Here is a 13,140-nt window from a genome sequence, read left to right on the forward strand (position 1 = left end):
GTGGGGAGGGGGAGGAAAGAAGAGCGAGAAGAAAAGCCCAACAGATCACTGCAAATTCATAATTCTGGGAAAACATTACTAGAACCTGCTCCTACCCATGCCCTAAAGCAATAAATGACTAATCATCTAGATTTGAGAAAGTAAAGTTAAAAACAAATAACAAGGTCGGATTTAAAAACAAATAACAAGGTTAAATATAATCAGAAGAATGTGTTCTAAAGAAATTTTTCATATATATGGGTAGAAAGGCAAACATATTTAAACAAGGTTAAAAAAACCAAAAACAACAAAATTCAACAGTAACTCCTGGATCATAAATTCTTTGTACACTCTTTGATACACTCTAGGTTGAAAAACAGCATAGCATTCAAAGTCAAAGTCAGATTAGCTATTAAAATAAGAGTCTGAACACAGAGGCTGGATTCAACACTTAAAAACAGCTCATGCCCTGACATAATGTGGTGGTTTAAGTAAGAACAGCCACCACAGGCACATATATTTGAATGCATAAGTCACCAGGGAGTGGCACTATTCGAGAAGGATTAGAGAGGTTAGGAGGTGCAATACTGTTGGAAGTTTGGGCTAGGAGTGGGCCTGAAGCTTCAAAAAGCTCGCCTGAGGACCAGAATTTCTCTCTCTCTACCTAAGGATAAAGATGTAGCTCTCGGCTATTGCTTCAGACCTTGCCTGAATGCTGCCATGCTCCCTGTCATGATAATGGACCAACTAAACCTCTGAAACTCTAAGCAAGCCCCCAATTAAATCCTTTCCTTTATAAGAGTGGCTTTGGTCACAGTGTCTCTTTACAGCAATAGAACAGTAACTTAAAACATACCAATTCATGCTTATTGGTCAATGTATCACATATATCAACTACTAAACATATATCAACTACTGTCACACATGACAGTAATATGTCTCAGAGAAATCTCTTTAAAGGCATTTATTCAGCTTGACAAGCATTTTTGTAACATATATACCAATTTCTAAACACTTTAAATTCACACATGACACTAATATCTTAGAAAAATATTTTTAAAGGCATTCATTCAGCTTAACAAACATATCTAGATTGTCATGTGCAAACCTCAGTATTAGATATTAAGGATAAAAATGCAAAAGATGCTGGCAGGATCAGTAGTTAAAAGCATAGAAGAGGACTGCTTTTGTAGAGTTTGATTCTCAACACCCATATTAGGCAGCTGAGCTGCATGTACCAGTTCCAGAGGATCTGAAACCTTCTGGCCTCTGAAGGCACTGTACTTTCATGACCACGCGCGCGCGCGCACACGCACACACACACACACACACACACACACACACACACACACACACACACACACACCACTTAAAAAGAAAATTAAATCTTTAAAAAAAAGTAAAATCCAAGAGGATGTGGTTTTATGCCTCTCTGTAATCTCGGCACTCAGAAGGCGGAGGCAAGAAGAATGAGTTCAAGGATAGCATGGACTGTGGAATGACATAGGTCAGCCTGTAATACAAACCATAATTGGCTCAAAAAAGAAAAAAAAAAAGGTAGAAGGCTAAAGTCAAGATTAAACACAACTTCCATATGATGCCAAGTTTTACAGTAGTGTATGAGAGAGTAGAAAGGAAACATTTAGAACAAGGTGGAGAACAAGTAAGGCCCATCTGAAGGACACGATCAGCAAACTATGTGAAGCACGGGCAAAGAGACAGAGTAGGAAGAGCAGTGGTGTAAAAGGCAGTAGGGGCCAAGTGAAGAGGCTCAGCAGGCACAGACACGTGTCACAAGCCTGGCCACCTAAGTTGGGCCCATCAAACTGACATAAAGAAGAGAGAACAATTCTGAGCTCCACCTCTGTGCCATGGTATTCATGCCACCACACACACACAGTAGCAGTAATCAGAAATTAAAATGAAACTAATATGCATATTGGGGGTCTTTGTGATATGAATAAAAGAATGTTTCAGATTATAAGAATTCCATGAAGCCCACTAACAATGCCAGTCATCCTGTGACAGATGGATGAAGAGAATCACCTCAAATACTGCTAAGTCCCTCTTCCTGAGCAAGGAGAGATGGATGCTGACAGCATGTCACAAAAGTACTGGGTAAAAGGTTTTAAATTTACTTTTATCATTTAAATTGATATATTATTTAAGATGTCTTGGATATATCCAAAGAGTGGGTGAGTATGGCCAGTCATCTTTTAGATTTATCTACTTTGGATGCCTTTTTAAAGCTTAATGGTTTTCTTTAAATGGTCATATTAGTAAAAACAGATTAAACATTACTTAGTGATTTTGTTAGTACCAGTTTTATGTTAGATTGAAACATATGGATGTTTTAGTGGTACATAGCACAGAACTTACATCAAACAAGATGTCGCATGCATGGTTGTGGTTAGTTAATAATGAAAGGTAGACTGAGACTACAGAAACAAAATTACTTCAATTAGAGCTATAAAATGACTCAGTAATTAAGAGCACTGGCTGCTCTTGCAAAGAACCAATGTTCAGTTTCCAGTACCCACGTAGACTCATAACCATCAGTTAACTCCAGTTCCAGGGGATCTGACACGTTCTTCTGACTTCTGCGAGCACCAGGCACACATATGAAAAACATACATACATGTATACAAAATACTCTTAAACATAAAGTAAATTTAAAAACATTATTTTCAATAAATAAGTTAAAAATAGCTGAGTATGGTATTCATTAACTAGAATCCCAGTACTCAGAAGGCTGAGGCAGGGCAATTGCTAGGAATTTTACCTCTTTACACACTAAGAAAATCAAACACTACAAGTCCAGTACCTCGCTTGTCAACCGTATTAGAAGGGCTGCAGCCTCTGAGTATTTGCTTTGACTTTTTAAAATTTCGGCACTAAGCAACACACATCTTTCAGCCAACACCATATTCCTAAACAAAAACAGACAAGGAGAATAATCAGCATCACAGTAATTCTTCAGCACATCCAGTTACCATGCATTCAAGGACTCCACTAGCTGATTGAGCAAGAAGTCTGTCCTGGCCTTGCTTGCAGAGCTTCACAGCTAAGCCTGCCCCCATTTTCTTTTTCTAGCCCCTTTTGGATACATGTCAAAGTCCTAGCAAGTTTACTACGAACTCCACATTCTCACTTTTTCTAAGAACCCATCTTATGCCCACCCAGCCCCACACCCACACAGCTGCTTGTCAATCTCCACAAATGAATTTGCCTGCTCTCTTGGACCATAACTCAAAAGGCAAGGCTATTTCTTCCTCGTTTCCTTCCAGTAGTTTCCAGTCTGTCTCCCCTGCTGTTACTGTTATCAAATTCTAATAAAATGATCAAGATTTTTTTTTTTTAAAAAAAAGTCTGTCCTCATAATCTCTATTCCCTTTAGAGGTGTTGGGTTAAACAGGGGGCCTGGCAAATGATATGCTAGAAGCTCAGCCAACACTTTTTCTCATCACACAATTCTAAAGTAAGAACACATTCAAGGCTGAACACAGCAGTGCACACCTACAATCCTAGCACTTGGGAAGCTGAGACAGGAGAATGATGATGAATTCAAGACTATCTGTGCTACACTGTAAGATTTTGTCTCTAAAAAGGGGATAACTGTAACTACAGATGTGCATTTTCCTTTTGGTGGAAATGGTCCACAGCACTAACTGGTAAGGCTATTGTACAGTAGTATCAGTATTTTTCTGGTCCAGCATACCGTACAGTTCATATATAATCTGCACCAACCGTATAGATTATACATGCAAAGCTATTACCAAGTTCTCAGAACATGACAGTGAAAACAAATTATATGTGGTATTTTGTTTGTCAGTATCCTTTGTATTGTAGCAAAGGAAATGTTTCTAAAACAAACTGTAATAAAGTAATTTTTGTACACAAGAAAGTGGGGTAGTGAGATAACTCAGTGGGTAAAGTTGCTTGCAACGAAGTCTAATGACCTACGTTTGATTCTAGTGGCTCACAAGTGAAGGAGAGAACAGACTCCCATCAAGTTGTCCTTGGCCTCAATACACATGCCATAGCATGCCCATACCCACGTAGAGAAACATAAAATAAATAAAAATGTTGGGTGGGGGCACGATTACTCTCAAAACGTATTCTAGTCTAGACATGATATCACATGTCTTTAATCCCAGAACATGGTAGGCAGAGGTAGGTGGACCTCTGTGAGTGGAAGACCAGCATGGTCTACATGGTGAGTTCCAAGCTATGCTGGGCTACATAGTGAGACCCTGCCTTTTAAAAAGAAGAAGAGCAGGTCCCAAAGCTTACACATGTGATCCTAGCATTACAGAAGTGGAGACAGAGGATCACAAATTTGAGATCACCCTCAGCTACACAGCAAGTTCAAACCAGCCTGGAATACATAAGACCCATACCCCACAAAACAAACAAATGCTTTGCTGATTTATCATACTTTCCACAAATTACATTTTTAAGTAGGTATTCCTAAATACATAAGTCTGCTTTAATGAACACAAAAGATAAGCTTCCAATGTTCACAATTCACATAAGGCTCAGTTCTTAAATTCTATAAATTGCTAAATTTTTAAAGAAATTATTATATTTTTATTTGTATTGTATTTTTAATATTTATTTGTGTGGATGCATATGTAGGGCACAAATGCACTTGTCATTACAGCATTCATGTGGAAGTCAGGACATGTTTCGGGAGTTAATTCTACTCTACTATGTGGGTCCAGGGGATCAACTCAAGTTGTCAGGCTTGACAGCAGCCATCTTTACCCACTGGTATCTTGCCAGCCCTCTGAATGCTGGTCCACAGTAAGCTCTGCTATTACTATTACCTCTATATGAATGATAGAGGCTCAAAATGATTTCTCTATCTCTGTCTTCCAATGCATCGATTCTACAACAGAAACATCAGGCATGTAACTCAGTGGGTAAAGTTATGGGTTCAATCTAGCACTATTAAAAAAAAAAAAGATCTGGTCAAGTGGTGGTGGTGCACGCCTTGAATCCCAGCATTCAGGAGACAGAGACAGGTGGATCTCTGTGAGTTTGAGGTCAGCCTGGTCTACAAAGCAAGTTCCAGGACAAGCTCCAAAGCTACACAAAGAAACCTTGTCTCAAAAAACAAAACAAGTCTGATTAATGTACTAAAAAATTGCTTTTATAATGATGAATGGTCTACTCAAATATGCAGTAATTTTCATTTAGTACAACATAAACCTTAATTCTAGTTAAGGAAGAATAAATGACAGTTAAGGTTTCTAATATCAATTTATCTCCAACCCTTTTTATCTATCTTCCAATGCTTTCCATATAAACAAACTGACCTTTATCAGCAAAACTATATTCCTATAACTCATAATTGTAGAAATGTCCCTAACCTAGCCACCCTGCATGAAAGCCTACCTACCAAATAACCTAAGAGCTTCCTTCTGAGGACTCTGGCCCAGTCCAGTTGCCTTTTAAGAATTCTAATAGTACTCACTACTTCTCATTTTCCCCTAAGTTTATATTACTTGACTCTTCATGTTTTTGCCTAATTAACAAGGAAAGTTCAAAATGGCTAATTTCTGCCTTAATAGTAGGTAAAATCAAAAATGTCCCACAACAAAAATTACCCTCAATGTAGCACAGAGCCTCAACGGTACATATATCAACTTGTCATCCACAAATGCAAGGCAGCTAGAAACTGAAACGAGAAGGTGATAAGCACTATTTTCCCTTCAACTTGTCTCTGACTAAATTAACTTCATTTGAGAATCTAAGGTATGAAAAAGAACTACTTATAAATACCAACCCTGTCCCCGAAATAGGCAAAATATAAACACTATGGTCACCCACTTGCAGATATCCCTGTAGGTCTGAATTGCTGTGTCCATGTAATGGGCGGGGTATGGCCTAGGAGCTCCTGGCTGAAGAAAGGCTGACACTGCTGCCATTTCCTAAGGGAGGAAAAACAGTTGCATATTTAACACTCGGTAAACTTAAACATCTCAGAGCATAAATGTATAAATTTCACAACTTAATGCTGACTCAAAACAAATATTTGTTTTGACTTAAAATTCTGGTCTTTGCAGGGTGTGATGTCCCACATCTTTAATCTCAGTCCTTAGGAGGCAGAGGCAGGCTGATCTCTATAAGTTTGAGGCTAGCCTGGTCTACACCAGTAAGTTCTAGGCTAGGCAGGCTAAACAGAGCCCTGTCCTTAAACACACACACACACACACACCCAACACACAAAAACCCACAGAGTTATGCATAATTTAAAGGTATACCTTGACATATCCGTAACAAACGTGAATCCTGAAAATTTTGTTCTGAGGTAATTTTGTTGCGAAGACATCAGAGTGTACTTATATAAACCAAAATGATTATTCCATTAGTAGGTGAGAATGTTTTAAGCAATAATTTTATAAAAACATCACCATACATTCGGTCTGTTGTTACACACATATATAAAACTGCACTCATTATGTGACTGTACAATTTTCCTACTTTAGTCTACATTTCAAAACTATTACATTTAAGCAAAGGTATCATCTATATGAGAAACGAGTTCAGTGCTGGAAAATAAGGTATATTTATTATAACATTATACATTAATAGCTGAAAATACCTGTAGTTTATAAAAGCTATTGTAGAAGCAATAAACCTGAGAGGAACAGATTTGGAACAATCTTCCTGAAGCCTATTCAGCTGCGTATCAAGCACAAACAAAACCAGGACCTGGTAACTTGGAAGGTGACCTAGATAGCTAGTTGGGCAGCTTAGCACAGCTGGAGGACACAATCTGAATACCAAACACTTCCTCCTGGTGGGACTGAGAGGAAGAGGAGCTCCTAAAAGGAGGGTGAGAGAGGAAGTAAAACCTGTCCCAGAACTGTACAAAAGGGGAAGAAGGAAAGGAGGAGGAAGACACTTCTGTGGAGAGGAAGTCCATATGCACAAAATGTTGACAATATTCATTTTCTAAAATGCATCAAAGCTTGAGAATATAGCTCAGCAAGTCACAGATCACTGTCTAGGCCATGCAAGGTCCTGGGCTTGATACTCAACTGTGGAGGTCAGAGAGTTGGAACTTTCCTCTAGTTCCTTCAAGGTTATTGTGCTTCTACCTCAAACAAGAGTCTAAGGACCCAACAAGTTCCAGTTCCCTTTATGGGGATAACTTTGAATTCCACCCAGGAAGTGGTTTGCCTACAGAATATTTTGGTCTAGGGTATGAGTGTGACTAGGTGACCTGTTTTGTTCTAGCAACAGAATGTTTAATTATGAATGTAGCCCATGACTTTCAATTGGTCTGTTCATTTCCTTGTATCATGTTAATGCAGTCTTTTATCTTACTCCTACCTTTTGGAGCCAGGGGTATTTTAAGCAGCTGGAAATTAAATACAGGCAAATTTTCAGTATTCATGGAGTTCCCTCCTGATACTATCCTATGTTTCTCTGTTTTATTACTTTCATCCACGTCTTCATAGTCTTTATTATATTTCTAAATCCCCATGCCTCTACCCTGGTGAGAGGTGTTTGTGTCAAGGCTGGTCCCCAACACAACATCACAAAATAAGCAAGCAGTACCAACCAAGGCTCCAGCTGCATAAAGCATTGCTTGATCATTAAGAAAATCCTTCTTTGCAGTGTGATAGCAACTGTAAGCCAAATCATAATGCTGCACCAAAAAGCACAAGTCAGCCATTTTCCTTATTTGAAGCTCAGATGCTTCTGGTGGATACCTAGAACATAAGAAAATAATATATTATAAAGAATGGCCACACAGAAAATGTCTAGTAAACTGTTCAACTACCCAGAACAAAAAAGAATTTTATGTTTTGTAAAAATCCTATCTTCAAGGATGACTGTCAATTCTCAAAACTATTTGAAGTCCAAACGTTAATACGTTTAATTTATAGCCCTGGAAGCTTTTCAACTACAGACAAGTATGTGCCCCAGGGACAAGTTAATGAAATAAATAATAATACCAGGTGACTTATTTATATACAACTCAGAAAAAAAAAGACTCGTGTCATTTTCCATTAAAGCAAGATTTTATAAGAAACAAAACTTGCTAAATATATTCCTTGTCTCAAAACAGTAGGCAGAGAAGCCCAGCATGGTAGTTCACCGACACATAGGAGCCTGAAGCAGAAAAGCTCCAAGCTGAAGGCCAAATGGAGCAAATCAGCAATACATTGCATTTAAAAAAATACATACCAAAGCACTTCAGACAAAAAACAGAGCTAGTACTGAATAGCAAATCTAAGTCCATCTTCTTACAAATAGAGAACAGATCCAAAGTAAAATGACATTCTGAGTTATTTTACGGTTTCTTTTTGCTTATCACCACTTTAGCCATGGTTTGTTGACAGATTTACAGTACAGCAACCAGGAATTCATTCCTGGTACAGGTCAAATCCAACCTAAAAATATTTGGTTACCACCGTAATAATAAACATACCACTACTGGACCAGTGGGCATATGCAGCCTACCAGGTGGTTATGGTGATATCCAGTGTCCTCTGTTGAGTAAGTTCACTGGTGAATTTTCCCCAGTAATCTATATATCACCTTCTAGCATTATGAAAGCTAACCAACCACTAGGAAAAAACTGTTCTGGTCAGTTCTAGTTTACTTTCTCATTGTTCTGTAATCAGAGCAATGGGGTCTTAGTTCTGGTGAGCAACTAAAAGCAATGGGGAGAGCCTGTAGCATTTTGGGCTGAAGAGTTTAATTTCCAATGTCCAATAAATCAGCCATGGTAGTAGTTCACACCTATAATTCCAGTACTTAGGAAACTGAAATAGGATTATTACAAGTCCCAAGCCATCCTGAGCTCAGAGTCAGACTTCATCTCAAAAAAATAACTTGATTTAAAAGTGCCATTAGAGGGTCTGAAAAGAGGGCTCAGTGATTAAAAAGCACTGATTGCTCTTCCAGGGGACCTGGATTCAATTCCCAGCACCCACATGGCAGTTCACAACTGTCTATACCTCAAGATCTAGGGGACCTGATACCCTCACACAGACACACATAGAGGCAAAATACTAATGCACATAAAAATAAATTTTTCTAAAAATGTACAATTAGAGTTGTTTTTTAAATTAGAATTTAATTAGTGTCTTTCTTAGATAGTTTGACCAATATGAATATTAAGAAACTAAAGAGATAATCACTGTTTTGTAATCAAACAAAAGACAAAGTTAAATGCAGTAGAATGAAATATAGTGATATCTTACTCACAACAACCCAGATGTATTTTTCAGCTCATTAATGTTCTTTTCTGGAACTTTACTGCCACTAAACCATTTCTTAGTGGCAGAAAACAGAGATCGACTCAAACCTTTCCTTGATATTAGCTAGAAAAAAATATTTAAACATGTTGACAAATATAAAGGCTTAAAGTATTTTCTACAAACAAAAACACTGTTTTACTAGTAAGTAAACAATTATTTTAATAACACTAAGTGAAAAACCGTCTAGAATGTGCAAAAATGGCTCAGAAGATATAAGCAATTGTTTTTCTTGTAGAGGACCTGACTTTAGCTCTTAGCACCAACACAGTGGCTCACAACCAATTGTAACTCCAGTTCTGGGAAATCCAACACCCCACCTCTGATCTCTTCAGGGACCAGGCATATACATGATACATATACATCGGTACAGGCAAAGCACTCATATCCATAAAATAAAACTAAAAACAGTTGTTTTGTTTTTTAATGTCTAATATATAGGCTGTAAAACTGGCTTGGTAGTTAAGAGCACTTTGCTGCTCTTGCATAGAACACAAGCTCAGTTCCCTGCAACTATATGGTGGCTAAGGACTACCTGTTATACCAGGTTATCCAATGCCCTCTTATGTCCTCTGTGGTCAGCAAATATGAAATGGTACATATACATACATGCAGGCAAAACATTCATATACATAAAATTAAAACTGGTAAGTCTTAAAAAATAATTTGTCCAAAAAACTGAAAAAAATTCCAACTGAAAATGAATAAGGCTTCTCTAGTGTTAAAAAGAACTTCATCACTGATACTGACTTCAGGTAGCTTTTACAGCGTATTGTAAAACAAAAATCAAAACAAAACTTTAAATACAAAACAAAACTCTTACTAAAGTCTTAAACTCACTGACTTAATTTGAAGATTAATAACCTAAAAAACTTAAGTCTTACCTGATCATTTAACTGCCGAATTGTTTTCTCTATATGTGGCAAAAGGCCACGGAATGTAAACTCTTGTATAAACTGTCGAATTCTATCATGATCAGTAAGTGTTAAACAAGCACCACGAATCACTCCAATACTTGCTTTCTTGGTTTCACGCACTGAAGCAGACTTTGTATGATCGGAGCCATCGGTATTAGGAGGGTCACCGCATTGGTCTAATTGAAGTGGATGAACTCTGAAGCTATTTGGTAAACCATCTACTGAAAAACAAATCTCTCTTTTACTCTCAGAACGCAACACAAAATGTAACAAAACTACCATATTATTAAAGGAAAAAAACGACAACTTCCCTCTGTGTGTATCTGAGATGAAATATCATTAACATTTTCTCATTTTATATTAAACACTTGAACTGGAGAAATAGTTCAGAGAAGGCTGCTTGACAATGATTTGATTCCTAAAACCCACACATGAAAAGAAAAAAACTGAATCCCTACAGGTACTGAACTCCACACACAGGACACTGCACCCACATGCAGAAACATACACGCATGCCCACATATGTAAATATGTGCAATAAAATTTTAATTAAGGTGCTTGAGTTAATAACTGTTGCCTGCATATTAAGTTTAAGAACCTAGGCAACTCAGTTTTAAAATACTACAGTGAGATTGATTACCTTATTTTTGGAGAGCAAGCAAGGTTTTATTGAGAAACAGAGTAATAGCTCCCAAAGCAGGGAGGGTCCTGCTTTAAATAGCTGTGTTATATTACAACAGCTGTACATGGTGGCACATGTCTATGATGTAGGTGGGACTTCATGTTGCTTTCATTGGTTAATTAATAAAGAAACTGCTTGGCCTGATAGGTCAGAACATAGGTGGGTGGAGTAGACAGAACAGAATGCTGGGAAGAAGGAAAGTGAGGCAGACGCCATGCCTCTCCTCTCTGAGACAGACGCAGGTTAAGATCTTTCCCGGTAAGCCACCACCTCATGGTGCTACACACATTAATAGAAATGGGTTAATCAAGATGTGAGAGTTAGTAAGAGGCTAGAGCTAATGGGCCAAGAAGTGTTTAAAAGAATACAGTTTCCGTGTAATTATTTCGGGACATAAGCTAGCCAGGCGGCCAGGAGCCAGGCGGCAGGAATGCAGCCCACTGCTCCTTCTACATGTCTATAAGCCAAGCAATTAGAAATTTGAGAGAAATGGATCTCAAATTCAGAGGCAGACAGTAAGTTTCAGGCCAGCCTGGATCAACGGTAAGACCAATAAAAACAAAAAATTTAGAACCATTATTACCAAAACTACAATTTAAAATATAGGAATATAGTTCTAAAAATCATATGAATTTGTGAAATTATGGTATATACTACATTTCCCTGGCTTTTTAAAAGAGAAAGCTAATAAAACTATTCCCTTCTTAATGTGATATTAATATTTTGATTGACCAGCCATGATCATTTTTTAAATTTTTGTGTGTACATGAAGCTCATGGAGGCCAGCAGAGGGCGTTAGGTTCCCCTAGAGCTAGAGGTACAGGCAGTTGTGAGTGGTCTGGCTTGGGTACTGAGATCTAACTCAGGGTCCTCTGAAAGATCAATAACCACTGAGCTCCCTCTCTAGCCCTCATGAGCCACTATTACTATAACACAAATTCAAATGTAAAGTACAAAAACCAGAATCCAAAGGACGGCATAAAATCAGAAGAAACATTAACTTCTGAGCCAGGTGTGCTGGCACATGTCTATCTCCTAGTACCTAGAAGATATATAGAGAAAATTCCAAGTTCAAGGACAGCTTATGTTATACAGAGAGATACCTTAATTTCTCACTACTTTGGAAGACAGGACAAGAAAATCCCAATTTAAAGAATAGTCAATAACTTAGTCAAAACCTTGTCATAAAATCTGAAAAAGGAGGGGTAGGTTAGAGATGGTTCAGTAGTTAGCAGTATTTACTTCTCTTGCAGAGGACCTGAGTTAAGTTCCCAGCACCCACATCAGGCAGCTCACAACCAACTGTATCTAACTCAACTCTGAGTGGATCTCAGACCTCCTCTGGCACCAGCATTCAGACACATCCCCACACATAAACACACATACGCATAATTTAAAATAAATCTTTAAATTTTTTTTTTTTAAGAAAAGGGGTCTGGGGATATGTCAGAGATAAAGTATTTAACTAGCATCTGCAAAGTCTTAAACCCAATCATCAGCACTGAAAGTCCCCATCCTTTATCTGTGAAGGTTAGAGTGCTTTAATAATGAAAAATACTTTCAGTCAAAAGGGAACTTAGAGAAAATATAACAAGACCTTTGATTTCGTTATCTAGTCCATCCAATGAGAGCAAGTTACTATCAGAATTCTTATTGGAGGTCATAGTACAAGGGCCATCTTCATATGATTCCTAGCAAAATAAAATACAAAAGCATTAGCAATATAATTAATCATGTTTAAATATTACACTATTGCCTATGATTCTTCTGCTGAATATGGCTTCAAGTACTTGCTGAAGGAATACTCTTCTGGCCCTCTAATTTCAGCATATTGTATTGTCATAATAATCCATAATGTTGCAGTTTAATTCCTTTTCATATTCAATTAACTATGCTAACTCTTCTGCATTCAAATGACCTGTATCTCAAATGTATCTCAATGTTCATGCACACAGATATTTATATAGGCACATAAGTATGTCCATGAATCCTAAAAAATAATGGCAAAATGTATCTCAATATTCATGCACACAGATATTTATAAAGACATATAAATATGTACATGAATCCTAAAAAAATAAGGCAAGAAAGAAAAAGGACAACTTCAAAATCTCCCAGGTCATAGAAAAATGCTAGCTAGAGTGGATTCTGACTATTCTGAAGGGCTGTGAAAAATACCCAACACAGTATTCCATTCTAGAAAGGCACTGAATATTCAGGCCATCCTCGAACCCTAGACTACTTCATGAGACCAATAAAAATGAGCTGTTATTTATTATTC

General features: G+C 37.6%; 1 protein-coding gene across 4 annotated transcripts in view; it reads right to left on the reverse strand.

Annotated features, from left to right (window-relative positions):
- Trappc8 (trafficking protein particle complex subunit 8) overlaps positions 1–13,140 on the reverse strand; it is a 76,764-nt gene that overhangs the window by 37,957 nt on the left and 25,667 nt on the right. For 2 of the 4 annotated variants that reach the window (XM_038330088.2, XM_038330086.2), the window contains 6 exons: positions 12,457–12,550; positions 10,145–10,395; positions 9,211–9,326; positions 7,556–7,706; positions 5,815–5,915; positions 2,804–2,909 (listed from right to left, as the gene is read on the reverse strand). In XM_038330088.2, the coding sequence (XP_038186016.1) occupies positions 2,804–2,909; positions 5,815–5,915; positions 7,556–7,706; positions 9,211–9,326; positions 10,145–10,395; positions 12,457–12,550 (819 nt within the window). Of the gene's footprint in view, positions 1–2,803; positions 2,910–5,814; positions 5,916–7,555; positions 7,707–9,210; positions 9,327–10,144; positions 10,399–12,456; positions 12,551–13,140 lie in introns of all 4 variants that reach the window. The other 2 variants (XM_038330087.2, XM_038330085.2) reach the window with 1 other exon arrangement.

Source organism: Arvicola amphibius, chromosome 5 (assembly GCF_903992535.2).
Source record: "Arvicola amphibius chromosome 5, mArvAmp1.2, whole genome shotgun sequence".
Lineage (NCBI taxonomy): Eukaryota > Metazoa > Chordata > Mammalia > Rodentia > Cricetidae > Arvicola > Arvicola amphibius.